The following is an 18390-nucleotide window of genomic DNA, read 5'->3' on the forward strand; positions in this document are numbered from 1 at the left end:
ATATTGTGAGAGGGGGGGGCGGGATTCTTGAGGGGTGGGGTGGGGTGGGGTGGGGTGGGGTGGGGGGGGTTGTCCGGTACAGACAGTACCGGACAGCCTCTGTCTCGTTCACTTCACGTCTGTGGGCGTTACGCACAGCTCAGTGTGACCCCCCTGCCCCCCCTGTTCCAACGTCTATGTGCTCATCCCACACTAATAGAGTTCTGCAGGGATGACATCAAAACCCTGAAGACTAAATCGCCACTGTTTTCCTATGGGTTTTTATAATTGGGGTTTTCAATATATGAGTGAGGTCTGTGGTAAACATAACACAGACACACACACACACACACACACACACACTCGCACCCCAAACTTTCTTATCTGGTTACTTATACTTATAAATGATACAACATACATTTGTTTAAATAAACATAACAGGTTCAAAATTCACATTTTCGATATGGATGTGTGTAATTGTGACAATGTCTTATACCTATACCTATATGTCTTTAGAGGTTATACTAAATTAGATGTCCTGTACTTCTACACTGTACCAGCTTTATCCAATAAACACAGAGCTCGGATGTTACTGATGTTTAATTGTCTTCACAAATATCCCTCAGAGCTGTTCACTGCTTTTGCCAGTGCACGTAAAACCTGTGATCAAAGTCCAACCGGCTATGTTCACACAGATGGATTAAATATTTAATAAATTCTTTAAACATTTACAGACATCTGGCAGTGAGCACTGTTCCAGTAAAACATACTTAACTTGTGGGATAATTGCATTTAATGCATACTGTCTGAGGTTATTAAATCTGTGTTGTCTGAGGGAGTGTTCACATTTGTGGTTTGGTTCTCTTGGTTAGTTTGGTTCGGATATTAAAAGAAAATTATACATTTAGTCCTGGTTCGCTTAGCATTCACACTGTCATTTTTTAGACCAAACATAATGATACGTAAAAAATAAACAGCTTTTATGACGTATATTTTGCGACAGAACTTACCAAACATCCAAAACAATGATGTGTGCTATGCTAAATGCACTCATTCTATGTGTGTACATATGATGGCATTTCTACCAGCTAACAACTCCTGAAGAACTTAAAATGTGTAAAAGAGTCAAAACAGTGGCAGGAATTCCTCTGTTGTCCACACAAACAAAGAACTGCTGCAAGGAGACATCATTTCCGACGCCTGTACTGAACAGTAATGGACAACGTTGCTCCTATTATGAGAAAAAAAGGTATGCTTGAGCATTCTGTCCTTTTTAGGGTTAAATCTTGTGACATTATGTCCTGTTTTTTGCACGTTTAGAGGTCCTGTCTTTGTGTTCATATTTCAGTCGAACCGCACAAGAGTTTGTTTGGAAGTGGATCGATTCGAGACCCACCTCTTCAGGGGCCTCGGTTCGCTTGTTTGGTGCGCACCAAGGTTCGGATCGCAGCATTCAGACTTATAACAAAAATTAACCGCTCTAACAGAGCAAATGCCCCAGAGTTCATTACAATCGAACCAAATGCATAAACTAGGGATGCACGATGATATCGGGACAACATCGGTATCGGACGATAAAAGCTTAAAATGACCATCATCGGCATCGGCAGATATGAATATTACTGCCGATGAGCCTTGCCGATAGGGTGGCGTGTTTCCTATGCGCACGTGACGACCGTGAACAAAGCATGAGCTTAAACTTCCAACTAGGGGTGTGCGTCTCACGGTTTTTGATCGTGGACGATTAAAATGTCTCCACGATCTGCTTTTGAAGAAAAATGAATGAATGAATGAATGAATGAGGCATTTATATAGCGCTTTCATATGTACTACTGTACACCCAAAGCGCTTTACAATCATATCAGGGGTTCTCTCCTCAACCAGCACCAGTGTGCAGCATCCACTTGGATGATGCGACGGCAGCCACAGTACAACGGCGCCAGTGCGCTCACCACACACCAGCTATAGTTGGAGAGGAATCATAGTATCGTGCATTCTATCAGTTCAATTCTGGCGCCTTCATTTTAACATACTGTACAACGCGACCTACATTCACATCACATCACATGTAAACGCAGAGGTAGAGTTACACTTACGGGACACTGCAATTCACAAAAGTTCATTATTTGCATGTGCGTCAAAGTCTTGCTAGTTAAACATGTCATTCACTTGCTGATGCGCTGTTCTAACATGCGCTTTTCTGAGCGCGTACACCCGACGCTCACAGGAACGTCTCAGGTTACGACTGTAACCTTTGTTCCCTGAGAACAGGGAACGAGACAATACGTAATCGACGTTATGGGGAACTTAGTCTGGCCACTTCCTGTCTGACCGAAGACAGAGCCTCTGGACACTTGCCTTAGGTAAGGCATCCAACCCGAGCGACTGCGAAGCTGGCAGTGAACCACTCGGCCCGGATCTCAGAGACGGGATATCCCGGAGAGTATGACTCAGCATAGTGCTTTCCAACCCTTGCTAGCGAGGGGAGTTTCTCTACTCGATCCACGGATCAACCCAGTGTCTGTGTTTCAAAACACTGAGGAGGCCTGTGAAGGCCTAAGGACTGATCTAACTGGGAGGCCTCACGAGAGGCCTACGACCGTCTGACCAGACTCAGGAGTCCGCGTCCTCACAGTGATCCTCAATGAGGGGAGCATATGGTCCCCCTGGTAGGCAAAACCAGGCTGTAGGCAGGAAAGAGTTTCCGAGAGGGAACCAGTAGCAGAGAATGAACACTTTAGTCGAGCCAGGGCGCAAGCTCGCCTTTAGCAGCTGCCTGATAAGGCCAGCTGAAATGATAGCAAGAGGCCACTAGCTTCCTGAACCCAGCACCGCTAGGGAACCACTCACAAGGAGGCCTGGTGAGGCCTACTACCTGATAGCAACAGTATGTGGTCACCTACAGGGAGGCCTAGAGAGGCCTACTACCCGATAACGATAGTACGTGGGGAACTCACCCTCAGGGAGGCCTGGTGAGGCCTACTACCTGATAATCACAGCATGTGGGAACTCGTCTTCAGGGAGGCCTGGTGAGGCCTACTACCTGATAACCATCTTAAGTGGGAATTCACCTTCAGGGAGGCCTGAGTGGCCTACTACCTGATAGCAACTGGTAGCTGAGTCCGGGTGACAGTTCCAAGGCGGCCTGCTAAGGCCAGCCAGCTGGGGACTCGCCTATCAGGGAGGCCTGGTTGGGCCTACTAGCTGATAGCAAGTCAATTCTGCTACAAAGGAACACTGTTGGGAACCCTACTACACCAACATAACTATTGGGCCCACCCACAGGCGGCCTAGTACGGCTAGCTACATGTAGCGGCTATAAAGTATGTCCCACAATGTTGGGACTCACCTCCGAGGAGGCCTGTTTAAGGCCTACTACCCACCGGTGAGCCAACTGCCTGAACCACCAAGGCCAACCATTTCACTCGAGAAGTGGCCTACAGCGCCCTATTGGGGGCTGCCCATACAAGGAGGCCTGCTGAGGCCTACTACCTGATGGCGCAGCCTTCGTTGGCAGATAAGCTGTTTACACAGCGCCTACAGCATCCTGGTGCCTAATCACATTGCCCACGGCAGTGTACTCAGCAAGAGAGCTTAGCACCCTTAAAAACAAGGGGAGTACAACATACGCCACTCTGCCTCAATGGAGGCCCCAGTTAGTCAGGGGCCTACCATCTATGCATGGGCGTCAGCTCAGGGCAATGCTCTGGCTACAGGGGAGCGTACTTCGACCAAAGAAGAAGTGAAGGCTTACTTCATACTCGACCTGAGCCATAGTGGTGCGAGGTAGGATAAACAGAACTGGGAGTGAAGTACTCAGACCTACCCTGAATCACAGGGGAATACTCACACCTCACCCTGAGGTTACCAGGGGGCGGGCCTGCCAGCGGCTCTAGGGGTGACAGAAATGTATCTGTGCCCAACCTAGGGGAGTGGGGCTTGAATGAAAGCCAACCACCTACAACCCGGCGCTCGAGCAGTAGCTCAGCGAGGTAAGTGAAGCCCATACTGGCAGCCTAGTTCTGCACGGCAGGGTCGGGCAGGAGACTCAGTCTTCTTCGTGAAGCGAAAGACGGCCTAACCCTGCTCAAAAGGACTTATATACCACGGAGGCCTAACTGAGGCCTACCATGTCCTTATAAACCATCCTCTGCACCACGCTTCATTACTCTAGTCACCCCAGAATACAGAGAAGGGGGCGGGCCTTGGCCTAACGACTCCCATGGGAGGAGGCTGATTATACAGGGATGCCAAAAACCTACATTCACAAAGTGAAGGGTCAGAGGAAGAAATGCTAATTTTAGCAGAACGCCTCTAATATCCCTGGCACAGCCTAGGCCAGCTACAGAGGCGGCCCTGGTGAGGGCCAACCTGTAAGCATAGATCTATCTGAGGGCTCAGAGGAGCCACAGCCTACTAAAGAATATAGTCTGTATTATTCCATACAAAGGGCTGCAGAACGCTCAACCTAATGAAAACTCAACAGAGCTCAAGGGACGAAATACTCAGAAAAGTCAAAACGGTCCCATGGGCCGGACCTAAGATCTATCTGAAGGTCTAGCGTCAGTCAACACTCTAAGTAAAACATTCTATCAGAGAGAGACCAACTACTCTACCCTGAGGTGGCTTATAGCCCGAAGGCTAACATAGTTATCGTTCTGGCCACCTAACGGGGAACTTCAGGGCCCTGATAATCCAAAAAAGTTCTCTTACCTTATTACCTTGACATGGCCCCATAACTCTATACAGGGAACGAGGTCTGTAAAGAGAAACATATTATTTTTTAATCACAAAAAATACTCTTTGAAAGACCAGCAGCTCACCTGCGGCGTGCGAAGTGAAGACTCACCAGACAGTTCTTCATGAACATGGGGTCTACCACCTTTACATACCTGAAAGAGGCACTCTCACTAACCAAGCCGAGGCGGGCCATCAGAACATTGTTCTAACCATGAGCCCAGCCTCAGGCCTGATGTAAGAAGCGCCTGGGGAGTCGGGGAAGAGAGGAAAGGGCTAAGATATAATCACGCCCTCAGGGAAGATGATCCATGACCGACGCAACGTGCGTTTGTGCCGGATCACCTCCCTCAGATCCCTCTTCTTGCGGGAGTCGCGCCTCCTCTGCGACCTACTACTCCACGGAGGAGGCGCACGAAAGGTGACACTGGCTCTCTGGCCTCATCTAAGGTCCTCGGACCATGATAGGCCAGGCCCTCCCATCTGTCTGGGCGTGGACACGGATCTCAGCGGTATGTATGTCCTGGATACAGCTGAGCGCGCCTTCGCCTCTCTGAACTTTCCAACCACCGCCAACACGGAGGTGCCGAAAAGCTCAGAGGGCGAAACCAGCGAATCGAGGAGAAAGCCTTTATCTTTCTTCCCGATGTCGGCCAGTTTCAACCACAAATGTCACTCCGTGGCCAGTATCGTCGCCATCCCGGAGAGCTATATATATATATATATATTTTTTTTTTTATTTGTGGCGCAGCTCAGTAACCGCCTCAGGGGCCCCACCCCTTGGTCGAGATCCCCCAGCAGATCGGCCTGGTGTACCAGCAACACCGCCATGATGTGCAGGCTAGCACCGGCCTGACCTGCTGACGTGTATGCTCTGCCATTCAACTGGCAGGGTTTGAGCTCTCAGTGTCGATTGTTTTCCCATCGACGCATACCCACGCTCTCCTATCCTCTCAACATCAGCGAGACTAGCCTGCTGATGTTGGTGGATACAGGCAGAGTATGGGTTCTTCCATGTCCTCTTGATCTCAGTATGATATTTAAATCAGGTCTGTGGCACGACACCAGATTAATAGTAAAGATGATACAAATTAAACAACATCCCAATTGCTTTCACTCACTCACTTTACTTTCATATGCAATCTCCATTAATTAGATCAAATTATATTTTTTGAAAGAAGGAATACTTCCAGAGTTGATCTTACAAAAATAACTGGGTTGATCATGTTAAACAAGTCACATCATCGATCATCTGGGTTTAAGGTTGCGTGCAATGACTATATTGACAGAAATGGGAGATTGATAAACATGCTGAAACAATAAAAACATTCAACATTTAAAACATTAAAAAATTCCGATTCCGATTATTCCTCTGGCAAATGCAGCTCTTCATTAAGATCTCATGACTGACTGTGAGTGTACAGGCGATCGCCTCGTTCAGATAATGTTGCACAATTAAAATGAAAAATGACATAAATAAACTGTTTTAAAGATTGACGTTTATTGTTCAAATAAGTTTAATTTCGTGTCTAAATTGCGTCTGGCCATTACTTTCTGACAATCACGCGGGGAGACTGGGCGGGGATTTAAATTACGTACCTGTGAATGCAGACACGATGGCTGGATTGCGTTTACATTACACTGAGATCCGATCACAATGCGTCCTCGACTACCTCCGAACCGGGACACGCTGATCGGATAACATTCCGATCAGATGTGCGTTTACACTTGTCTTTTCAATGTGTATGTGGACAACATCCAGATACAGGTCGCATGTTAATGCCAAGTGTAAACGCAGCCTCTGCTTGTCAAATGTGTGTATATTAGACACGTCGCGTGCAGTTCTTAAAGAGACAGTAGTAATATGCTGCCGCTTGTCCTTAAAGAGATACTGCACCCAGAAATAAAAATTCTGTCATTATTTACTCACTCTAATGTTCCAAACCTGGATTAATTTCTTTCTTGTGCTTAAATATACTATGGAAGTCACTGGAGTACAGCAACTGTTTGGTTTGCCACATTCTTCCAAATAACTTTTATTTTCAACAGAAGAAAGACATTTAGGCCTATTTGGGTTTAAAACAACTTGAGAGAGTAAATGATGACAATTAAAATTTTTGGGAGAACTATCCCTTTAATGTTAATAAAACAACAAAACACAAAGAGGAAATCACTCACTGCTCTTGACTGAGAACTTTAATAGAAGCTTTAATAAGCTTTTTTTGCACTTAAAAAAAATACAAATATATTGGTATCGGCATCGGGCAAAATCCAATATCGTGCATCCCTAGCATAAACATACCATGAGAGAGGGGTTATGGCATTCTTAGTCAAAGTAAACTAAGTTTTGAGCTAAATGCCTTGGCAAAACTACACCTTGTATACATTCTCAGAGTTTTATTGAATAGCTCATTTCATTTTGCTTTCAGCTGTCAGTTAGGGTCTAGTACTCTCGGATCCATTTAACATGTTTTCTTGTTAAATTACATTCTGCAGATTGTAATAGTCAGTAGTGTGAAGTATACTTCAGAAGTCCACGTTTCTAGACGGGCTGTGGTACTGTCCGTGTGACATCATTTTTTTCCCGCTTACGTTGGTGCACCCCATCCGTGTGCAGACCAATTTTTGTGTCCGAGCAGATGGTGTGTATACAACTGCACATGCGTAAGGTGAATGTTGAGAAAGAAGAGTCTACTAGGTGGCAATATACACAGTTGTGATATTGTGCAGTAATCAAAGAAGGGTGCAGAAAGAGCAATACAAAATAGTATGCTGTTCCATGAACAGTAAACAAAGCAACGTTTTCTTTTAGGTTCTTGTGCTAAACGTTACATACAATGATGATCCGCTACTTTTCTTCTTCTATACTTCCGAGCGAATGTCCTGTAAATGACATGACTCAGTGCTGCCCTCTAAAGGCTGGTAGACTATAAAAAAAGCAATTGTGCTGCACATGTCGAACTCATCCATTCACGCTTAAGGCGGGCATACACTGTGCGATGTCTGTGCGATTTCAGCAAGGTACCTACTCACACTGAACGAGTAGATCGCATGCGATGTAAAGCTAAAGCTCAGGATTTATGTGCTCACACTTTACGGTCCGAACGTCGAGCTGCGACTTGACTGCTCACACTATACGTGTGAAATATGCGCGATAATTTCATAGCGGCGTAGCGCATCACCGCATAACCAACGCGCAGTGAGGAAAATAAAAGATTACATAGAAACTTACTCTGCCTCATTGAAAATTGTCTAAAAACATTTAGGTCGATTACAATGAATTATAGGCCTATAATTAAAATTATTAACAGTCTATAGGCTAATATTTCCGAACACTGGAATGATTAGTCAAAACAGCTTTATTTCAAAAACAGTTTGTTTAACATGGACATTGTTTAACAAATTAATAAAAGAGGCACGGTAGCTACATCGCAGGTGAAGACGTGGGTAATATATGGTTTATCCATTTTGCAACACGAACTGGAGGTAAGCAACCGTAATTTGTAGCTAGTTTGATAGCTACAGAAATTAAGATCTCCCTCTTTTCGTTTTATTTCTTGCTGCAGATGAAATGGTTAAACTTCTGTTTTCGCACAGGCGCAGTGAGGGAAAAAGCCCTGAGTTTTGGGCAATCGGTTCGTAGCTTTGCTTAAACTGTGCGAGATAGTCACGAGGAGCGACCAACATTTCTGACATGCCAGAAATTCATCTGACCATCCGGTTGCCTGTCGGGAGAGGTTAATCGCCTCTCATTTCCCCCTGTACACTGCACGAAAACTGCCCGACAAATGACGCACGACAAAGCTGAAAATCCGACCCGAAAAAGAGTCGCACGAGTCAGAATTTGACTCAAAATCGGACGAAAATCGCACAGTGTATGCCCGCCTTTATCCATGGTTGAGTATACTTTGAAAGCTGTGTGGACAAGACACAAGGTAATTGTACAAGAGCCCACAGTATGCTAGTTACAGGGACAATCCCCCTAGAGCAAACTGAGGTTAAGTGCCTTGCTCAGGGCACAATGTTTTTAATAAAGTTATAATTTATTTTTTTGGATAGTGCAGTATAGATGCCACAGGAAGCAGTGGGGAGGAGAGAAAGGGGAACAAGATCGGAAAACGACCTCAAGCCGGAACTCAAACTTGAGTCACCTGAGTTGCAGTTTTTTTACAACAATGTTTTCTTCTCAAGGACTGGTTTAGCAAGATGTTTCACGATAAGACTCATTTAGCCCAAGCTGTGCTTCTGATTTGTAAACACTTAATAAATAAAAATAAATAAAATCGAGAAGTCTTTCTCAGTCAGAGGCATGATGTTGATTAAGTATAAATTAGGCCCAGCAAACCCCAGACAGAAATATTGAACTGTGTTTTTAATGTTTTCCTCTATATGCAAGATAAATATAATCAGTTTACTAGAGCCCATATCGTTTCGTTTCAAATAAACAAACACATTTACACATTACAAACAAACATTGATAGAGAGCCAAAGACAAGGGACATCCAGAATAGTTATAATAATAATAGTAAGTTTTATTTGTAATGCACTTTACATATGAAGAACATATCTCAGAGTGCTACAAGTGCATAAGTAAAAACAATAAAAATAAATAAAAACAGTCAATGACAGCAAGAGCAAGATATATATTAAGAAAAAGCAGTTAAAAATAAGTAGGTCTTTAGTTTATTTTTAAAAACCTCTATAGACTGTGGCGCCCTCAGGTGATTGGTGAGGGCATTCCACAGTCGAGGCGCAGCTACCTGGAAGGCCCTATCTCCCATAGTACGGAGTTTGGACTTAGGAACCTGCAGTTTGTAGCTGTCAGAAGATCGGAGATGTCGGGGTGGGTTATGCATAGTGATGAGTTCTTTGAGGTACAATGGTGCGCTACCGTAGACGCACTGATAGGTCAGGAGACAGATCTTGTAATCAATCCTGAATCTAACAGGGAGCCAGTGAAGTTTATGGAGGATGGGTGTGATGTGCTCAAATTTGCGATGTGCTCAAACAGATGCTGGGCCTGCTGTAAATGACAGATAAACAGATGTACATGAACATGTACAGTTGCCTTGATTCTGCACCAGAACAGAAGTGCAAAGCATTCCTGAAATGGCCCGCTGCATATGTGTCTGTGTGGGTTGGCTCGTGTGATGGATTGCTCACATAAAAGCTCAGATTCCTTTGCTGTGGATAAAGAGACTTTTGTACTGTAAGTCAAAAGAAATTTCAAAACTCCTCTGTTGGATTTTCCCTGATACAGCAGCTGAACTTTGCTTTCAGTGGCTGTTTTAACCCCCAAGACCAGAAATAGATGTTTGCTTTTTACCCTTTGTTAGAAGTGTAACGGTACACAAAAGTGATGGTTCGATACATACCTCGGTTTTGAAGTGATGGTTTGGTATGTGTTCAGTAAAACACTGTGTTTGTTAGGTACACCTACAGTCACAACTTTATCCTTTGCACAAATTTATTTTGAGTACTGTTCATTTGGACTTCACCGGTTAACTCTTGTCCCTCTGTAAAGCTGATAGGGCTCCAAACACCTGTAGATAGGTCCCGGGGTCACGGCCCCTGTGCTAACAACCTGACTGACATCACTTCCAGATTTAGCATTCAGGTTCTGTCTTTCTGTGGTCTATTGTGAGATTGTGAACTAGAGGTCACGCTGGGTTCCAGCACAGATAGCTCTGAGCTGCATCCTCTGGATTACTGAAAAATAGTGAATTCCCTATGACTGGTCATGAAGTGTGTGTCTGGTCAGGAAGAGCATGTGTATATGATTTTCATGCTGCCATCCCTGGTTGGTCATTTGAGGGGCTTTGGGATGTCCTGTGCTCTGATGTGATCATAGACTGGGGAAGGAGGTGTTAGAACAGTTTCCTGGCTTTGTGTTGCATGTGTATATGTGCGTGTTTGTGCATGCGGAATGACTAAAACGTTGCTCCCCACATTGACTTTAACTCGTGTTGATGTTATGTGAGGCATGTCACGCATGTTAATACCCTAATGCAATTGTATTCTTTCCTTTTTTCCCTCCAGGTTTTTCAAGGAACTTGAAGATCGTCACCAGCAAAACATCGTAATCGATGACATAAGTGACATTGTTTCAAGGCATGCTCAGGCAAACTTTGACCCCTATGTGACATACTGCTCGAATGAAGTGTACCAGCAGAGGACCCTGCAAAGGCTCCTGTGAGTACAGCACATATACACATAACTCGTCACTGATTCGACTGAAAGTCACCTCTGACTTTTACCCTTTAGCCCAGCAGATCTGAAGCTTTTTCTGGACAGAGATCAAATTTCTATGAAGCCTTTTTCTGCCTCAGTGTAAAAATAAAAAGAGTAATTGTGAAATAAAGTTTAAAAGAAGAAGAATTAAATTAAGTCACATTGCGAGAAATTAAATCAAGTGGCAGTTGCAATATCACATTGTGAGATATAAAGATGCAAGTATGAGAAATGACATTGCAGCTGTGAGATATGAAGTCACACTGAAATATTAAGTTGTGATTTAGAGAAACAAATTTGCAATTGTGACAGTCACATTGAGATATAGTCACAATTAAGAGAAACAAAGTCGCAATTGGCAGATCAAATCAAATTGAGATAAAGTCGCATTTAATCACAATTATAAGATACATACATAGTAACGCAACATATTGGTGTAACTTTGATAAATTCGCAATTGCAAGATATAAAGTCACATTGCGACAAAAGTTGTAGATATTGTCAGGATATGTTTAACAATATGTACATTGTTTCTTTTAATTGAAACATTGTCTCAAGAGACACAATTATGAAAAAAGCAATTCCAATTGCAATCACATCACACTCTGTGGCCCATCACTAGTTTAACAGTCTGTTTATCCCTTCAGAAATAAAAGCTCATCCTTTAAGGAGGTACTGACAGGGATCGAGGCCCACCCAGACTGCCGGAACCTTCCCATGATCTCCTTCCTCATCCTTCCCATGCAGAGAGTCACACGGCTGCCCCTGTTGATGGATGTGAGTGACATTATCCCTTTTCTTCCCGTTCAGACCCAGCCTGACCTCTGCTAATATCTCTAACACTGACATAAACATTCAGCTCTTTTGCAACTGCATTCTCAATCTTCTGACATGTATCTTATGCTTTGATAACATTAGCTGAATCTCTGTGTCTGAGATTCCACTAATGTTATGTGGTTGGTTTGACCTGCAGGACTTTCCCTGTTACATAACACATCATATTAAACTAATTAAAGTCCCTTGATACTTGTTTTTCTTTCTCTGCTCTGCATACCTTGTAAAATTTCCACTCTCTTCCAGTTCTCTTCTGTTTCATTAAAAATATAGCTTTCAGGGCCTCGCTGTTCAACTGTAACAATTCTGTTAAGATTCATTTTTGTTTGGTTGATACTTTTCTGCAGTATTTTTGCATAAGGTAAATGGTTTGAGTTGGAGTTGTTTTATTATATTTAAAAGATGATTTAAAAGGGTGTTGTTTTCTCTCTGTCGTCTTTGTCCCATTCAGAGGATTGTGTATGTAAAATGAAGTGAGGGAGTCAGCTTCACTAAAGATGACCTAGAAACATCTCCATGGTCCCTATCCTCAAAGCTCATGTTTTCATTTCACCATGCTTCCCTCCTTCCTGTAGACCTTTTCTCACTTTCTCACCCTCTCATCTTTCCATCCCTCTGTCTCTTTGTTTGTGGGTCCCCTGAGCTTGGCGGTGAGTTTAGGACAGTAGAGCTGGGCTGGCTGGCTCTGAGTATGAGAAAATTGGGTTTGATTTTCTTTCCTTCTCTCTCTTTTTCTTCCCACAGCTTGGAAACAAATAAAACTTTAGCTGGGAAATATCAGACAAGCGTGAGAGAAAGTTTGAGAGCACTACTTTAAATATAAAGTGTTCAAAAAGCTTCAGGAACAATAAACCAAAAACTATATAGGGTAAGTGTACCCATTAAGCCCACCAAAATCTAAGTCTAGGTTTTTTAATAGATAATGACAAGGTTTATAAGGAAAATAATTAGTTAAAATGCAAGATTTATCTCTCATTTGAAAATGTATTAATTAGTTGATGACATTTTTGAATATAAAATTAAGATAATTTTATGAATAAAGTCAGAAGTCTGGCATGGGCTTAATTGGTTCTTTTGGCACCATTTAAGCCCGCATGTGTTCCAAATAAGCCCTCATCATCATTTATTCACAAAATATAAAAAAATGTATTGATTTTAAAGAAGTAAAACATCAATATATTTATTCAGTGACAGGGAAGTATTAAAAAAGTTCCTTTTGCTAATGTTTGATTAGAGCCCTGGGTGGGATGGGTTGGTGTTAGTGGCCGGTGGTCTGGAGCCTAAAGTCGGCTTGACTGGAGTTGTAGCTGGAGTCAAGCTGGAAGTTTGAACGGGTGTATCTCAGGAGCCAAGCCGAGTTAGGGCTCCATACTCTGGGCTTAGGGGGGCCTCCTAGTGGGCCCCAGACACCGGGAGTCTGGAGCCTTAACTCGGCTTGGCTCCCAAATTATGCCCGGTTATACATAAACGACTTTAGGACAAAACGGGCTCTATCTCATTTGAATGAATGTGTGTAATTTGTAGGCCTATCTAAATATAGTTGTAAATTAAGGTAGTAAGTAGGGATGGGGCCGATCCGATCCAGTATCGGTATCGGGACCGATACCAGCGTAATTCACGTATCGGATTTTCCCGATCCAACCTGCGGAGATATCCGATATCCATGAGCCATGTCTGCGCTTTAACGTTGTCTGCTGAAACGACTCCAAAAGTGATTCCCGCGGCCCGCCGGCTAGTCTGCTAGCTGGCTGCAAACTGTGGAATGGATTTCCTGAACGGAGGCACGGCTCAATGAGACACATAGACCCCCCCCTCCTCAGGAAATCCATTCCGCAGTTTGCAGCCAGCTAACAGGATAGCATTGAGCTGCCAACATGTTCACTGTGTGGAAATCCTATGGTGGAAATACTTCACACTGGAAACACCACAGCAGAGCAAGACAGCAAAATGCAATGTTTGCAAAGCCGTATTAATTAAACCATTTGTCTGTGATGCATGTTTGCTATTCACAGTCCAGAAGAGAAAGAGAGAGATCTCTCACGCGGTGCCACAGCGCGCACAACACGACAGCCCATCAGCATGATCGGTGATTGTTGTAAAATGCAGTCTCTACTGTTGCTAAATTGCGGGATGCTTTTTATAATAAAAAGAGCTATTAAAAGCACAAAAATCTGCGCAAGAGATGCTGTTCCCGCGGCGCACGCTCCGAAACAGACCGCAACGAGACAAGCACATTATACTTTGGGCTTCATATGCGCGTCTAAATGATCAAATGTAGCCTACACAAAAATGTCAAAATGACCGGCTTGGAGATTCACTTAAACAGTTTATGTCTAAAATGGACGTAGTTATGGAAATAGTTGGGAGAAAATATGGTGCATCAGTAGACTATTAGATCTGCACTCGTTCTTAAAGGGGAAGCAGTCTAATAAACATGCTGACGATTGCTCCATTACTGAGAATCAAACAACAAAAGGCAAAGAGAAAATCACTCACAGCTCTTGAATGAATAACTTTAGCTTTAATAAGCATAAATCTATCTATGATAAACTTTGCAGTGCTGTTTTACTTTTGATTACTTTATTATAATTCTTTTCAGACCATACCTGAAAAATGTTAGTAGACCTTCCTGAAATTAAAGCACTGTGTAGGCCTGTATAATGTGTATCTTTGTTTAATTTTCTATCTTTTGTTTATCTATTGTTTAATATATATATATATATATATATATATATATATATATATATATATATATATATATATATATATACATATATTGACATACATGCATACATACGTACATATCATACTTGCCTGTAGAGAGGAGTTTATTTCAGCATCATATAAAATCAACAATAATGATAATAATAATATTAAAGCAAACACAGCTCTGGTATCGGAAAAGTATCGGTATCGGCCGATATCCAAATTCAGGTATCGGGATCGGATCGGAAGTGAAAAAATGTGGATCGGTGCATCCCTAGTAGTAAGTAAGGTAAGGTTAAAAGGTTAGTAAGGTAAAAAGTACACAAAGAAATGTTATCATTAAACACTTTCAGAAAATGTATCAAAGTTTGCAATTAGAGGGATTTCTCATTGAAACACATAAGGTGGGCTTAAATGGTTCCACAGTGAGTAATGGTGAAAAAAGACAATGTTTTCCTTAAAAAATGTAAGATATGTTTACAAATACATGCATGGAGCTCAAATATACTGTGGACTAATTATCATAGTAATTTTCATTGTGCCCACATTGAGAAATGTTAGGGTTTTTTCATTCTAGGTTAGCTTGTGTTGGCTGTAGCTTGCATGCGTTTTGTGGCACTGTACCATTTAAGCCCACTTTAAAAAAAGTTAATTTATGAAAATAATCTTCTCTACAAAACGATTTATGATGCATTTATTTGTAAATTAATGTAAAATGAATCACAAAACATTTATTGTTTGCAGTTCACATGCTTAATTCTTTGGCAGTCTATCTTTCTGTAAGGCTAATGGATTGACCTAGAGATTAGCTTTGAACTGAAGCTAATAAAACTCATCTTTCCATTTAAAGGAAAACTATATAAAATGATAAAGTACTATTTGTTCATACACAAAAAACAACACATTTATCTCTTATTTGACATAATATCAATGTAGTTACCAAATAAATGGCTGAAAATTGCAGAAATTTAGTGATTTCTGAAGGGTCCCGAAACACCAAAGTTTTGGGGTGACTTTGTGTGAGGTGCCCTGAGACAGCTTGCACATGGGTGGGGCTAACTCAACATTGCCAAATGTGATTGGTATACAATAAAAAATGCCAGGGAAGTAACAACTCACTGGATTGATTAAAATAATGAGCAGCATAAAATATGATTTACTCTTTTTTTTTATTTGACTTCAAAGTTGAAAGTGGGCTTAAAGGGTACATGGGCTTAATGGGTACACTTACCCTACTGTATACAGGAAACAAGTTCTGTTGCAAGTCTGTTTTATATTTATAGCATATTAAACTGTGTGCAAAAGCACCAACAGTTTAAAGATAATTTTGATTCAAAACGTTTTTGTCTTATAGACCATATGCCAGAAGACGCCCAAAGATTCGATCCCTTACGAGGCATGTAAAAAAGCTCTGCATGCTGTCAGCAAGGTAAGAAATGCCATGAATTACCAATGTGGATTTTTCTAGTGTTGTCTGAGAGAGCCTTAGTTAATAATCACCATCTTTTCTCTGTATGTGTGTATATGCAGCTTGTGAGGAAGTGTAATGAGGGTGCTCGTACAATGGAGAGAACGGAAATGATGTACACCATCAATTCCCAGTTGGAGTTTAAAATTAAGGTAAGAGAATAAAACAACCTGTGACAGGAATTTTATGATTCACTATTTACATATATTCATTATATATACTGAAAATAACTCAACACACAGCCATTATTGTCAAAATAGCTGGCAACAAAAGTGAGTACACCCTAAGTGATAATAGTTGTATGTCGTTTAACCATGCAAAGCCACATGTCCTATTCATTATGTTCATGTTTTCGTCATCTGCTTGACAGGACCATACAAATTGTTGTATCTTGTATTAGAGCAGTTAAAATGTGTGCTTTGAGTACAATTCTCTCATACTGACCACTGGATGTTCAACATGGCACATCATGGCAAAGAACTCTCTAAGGATTTGAAAATTAGAATTGTTGCTCTCCACAAAGATGGCCTAGGCTATAAGAAGATTGGTAACACCCTGAAACTGAGTTATAGTACAGGCCAGGGCCATACAGAGGTTTTCCAAGACGGGTTCCACTAGGAACAGGCCTCGCACGTGTCAATCAAATAAGTTGAGTCCTCGTGCTGTGCGTCAGGTGCAGAAGCTGGCTTCAAAAAACAGACGCATGAGTATTGCCAGCATTGCTTTAGACTCTAAAGTTTAGAGGTTGCAGAAGCGGAAGGTCAGCTTGTCAGTGCTCAGACCACGGCCAGTGCATGGCCGTCGTCCCAGAAGGAAGCCTATTTTGAAGCTCACTCACAAGAAAGCCCGCAAACAGTTTGCTGAAAGCAACCTGTCCAAGAGCATGTATTACTGGAACCATGTCCTGTGGTCTGATGAGACTAAGATTTGTTTGGCTCAAATGGTGTCCAGCATGTGTGGCGGCGCCCTGGTGAGAAGTACCAATAAAATTGTGTCTTGCCTACAGTCAAGCATGGTGGTGGTAGCATCATGGTTTGGGGCTGCATGAGTGCTGCTGGTACTGGGGAGCTGCGCTTCATTGAGGGAAACATGGATTCCAACATGTACTGTGACATTCTGAAGCAGAACATGATGCTCTCCCTTCACAAACTGGGCCGAACGGCATGATAACGACCCCAAACAGACCGCCAAGATGACAACTACCTTGCTGAGGAAGCTGAAGGTGAAGGTGATGGAGTGGCCAAGTATGTCTCCAGACCTGAACCCTATAGAGGGTATGCGCGTGACGTCACCGCCAGCTGGAGTGATTGCGGTCACGCCCACTGAGTGGCAAAAAGACTGAGCGGCAGCATTGGTTTTCAGCGTGAATGCCGTGAAAAACACAAAAAACATCTAAAATGGAAAAGAGCTTTGCGATTGACTGTACAACTACATTTGACAAGAAATCTGAGGTGTATTTTTACAGACTGCCGAAAGCTACAGAACAGAGAAGCAAATGGATCGATGCAATTCATAGATACAACTTGACTCCAGGCAGAGAATAGTGGATTTGCAGTTATCATTGAGCACGTTTACATGCACACCAGTAACCATAACAACCATGGGCGTCAGTTTGTTTTGAAATGTGCTGGGGACAGAGACGCATTCGGAAGGGCATTTTCAAAAGTGCTGGGTACAATGACGCATTCATTCTTTTTTCTCTTTCGTGCAGGTCATGTTTTGAAAGACGATGTCCTGTAGCTTACTGATGTAAATAAATAAAAACGTATACAAAGATGTGACGATGTCCGACCAAAAATGTGATGGTACTTTGGGTTTAATTGGTCGTACAATGAGATCTAATATATGTTGTTAGTATCGTGAATTTTTACATGAATAAATACATAGATCCGCCTGTGTTGCGTATGTACTGTAATGGTCCAGTGGCAGAATTTTTGCCAAGCATGTCGGAGGTTCTGGGTTCTAATCCGCACTCGTATAGTTTTTTTCCCTCATCAAAACCGATAATGTTTATCAGTGGTTGTATATCAAGAATCTTGATATACTTTATCACTGATAAACATTATCGGTTTTGATGAGGGAAAAAAAACTATACGAGTGCGGATTAGAACCCAGAGAAGCAGGGACACGTTTGTGTGCATTTTGATTTGTGATTTCACCGGAACGAATAGAATCTCCGCAACGGATTGAAGCGCGCATCCGAGTGAAGACAAAACATTTCAGCGCTAGATCGCCTCTTATTTAACAAATGAATGAAACGAATGCTGCTAGTTAACTGGAGATGTTTTATTTGTATTGGTACATCCGTGCCGCGAGATGTTTCAAAAGTGGTGGGGACAATATCGACCCTGGCAAAAAGTGGTGGGGACATGTCCCACCCGTCCCCCCCGTAAATGACGCCTATGATAACAACGCAAGTAAACCGTGGCATGTAC

The 18390-nt window shown here is 42.5% G+C and overlaps 1 protein-coding gene across 1 annotated transcript in view; it reads left to right on the forward strand.

The window, feature by feature from the left end:
* Positions 1-8104: 8104 nt before the first annotated feature.
* The window catches only part of LOC130079445 (rho guanine nucleotide exchange factor 26-like), a 68847-nt gene continuing 58561 nt past the window's right edge, over positions 8105-18390 (forward strand). Inside the window, exons 1-5 of the mRNA XM_056244716.1 lie at positions 8105-8202; positions 10756-10908; positions 11595-11724; positions 15842-15916; positions 16018-16107. Coding sequence (XP_056100691.1) covers positions 8171-8202; positions 10756-10908; positions 11595-11724; positions 15842-15916; positions 16018-16107 — 480 coding nt within the window. The 5' untranslated portion in view covers positions 8105-8170. The remainder of the gene's footprint in view (positions 8203-10755; positions 10909-11594; positions 11725-15841; positions 15917-16017; positions 16108-18390) is intronic.

Source organism: Rhinichthys klamathensis, unplaced genomic scaffold (assembly GCF_029890125.1).
Source record: "Rhinichthys klamathensis goyatoka isolate OS25496 unplaced genomic scaffold, OSU_Roscu_1.1 h1tg001060l_1, whole genome shotgun sequence".
Classification (NCBI taxonomy): domain Eukaryota; kingdom Metazoa; phylum Chordata; class Actinopteri; order Cypriniformes; family Leuciscidae; genus Rhinichthys; species Rhinichthys klamathensis.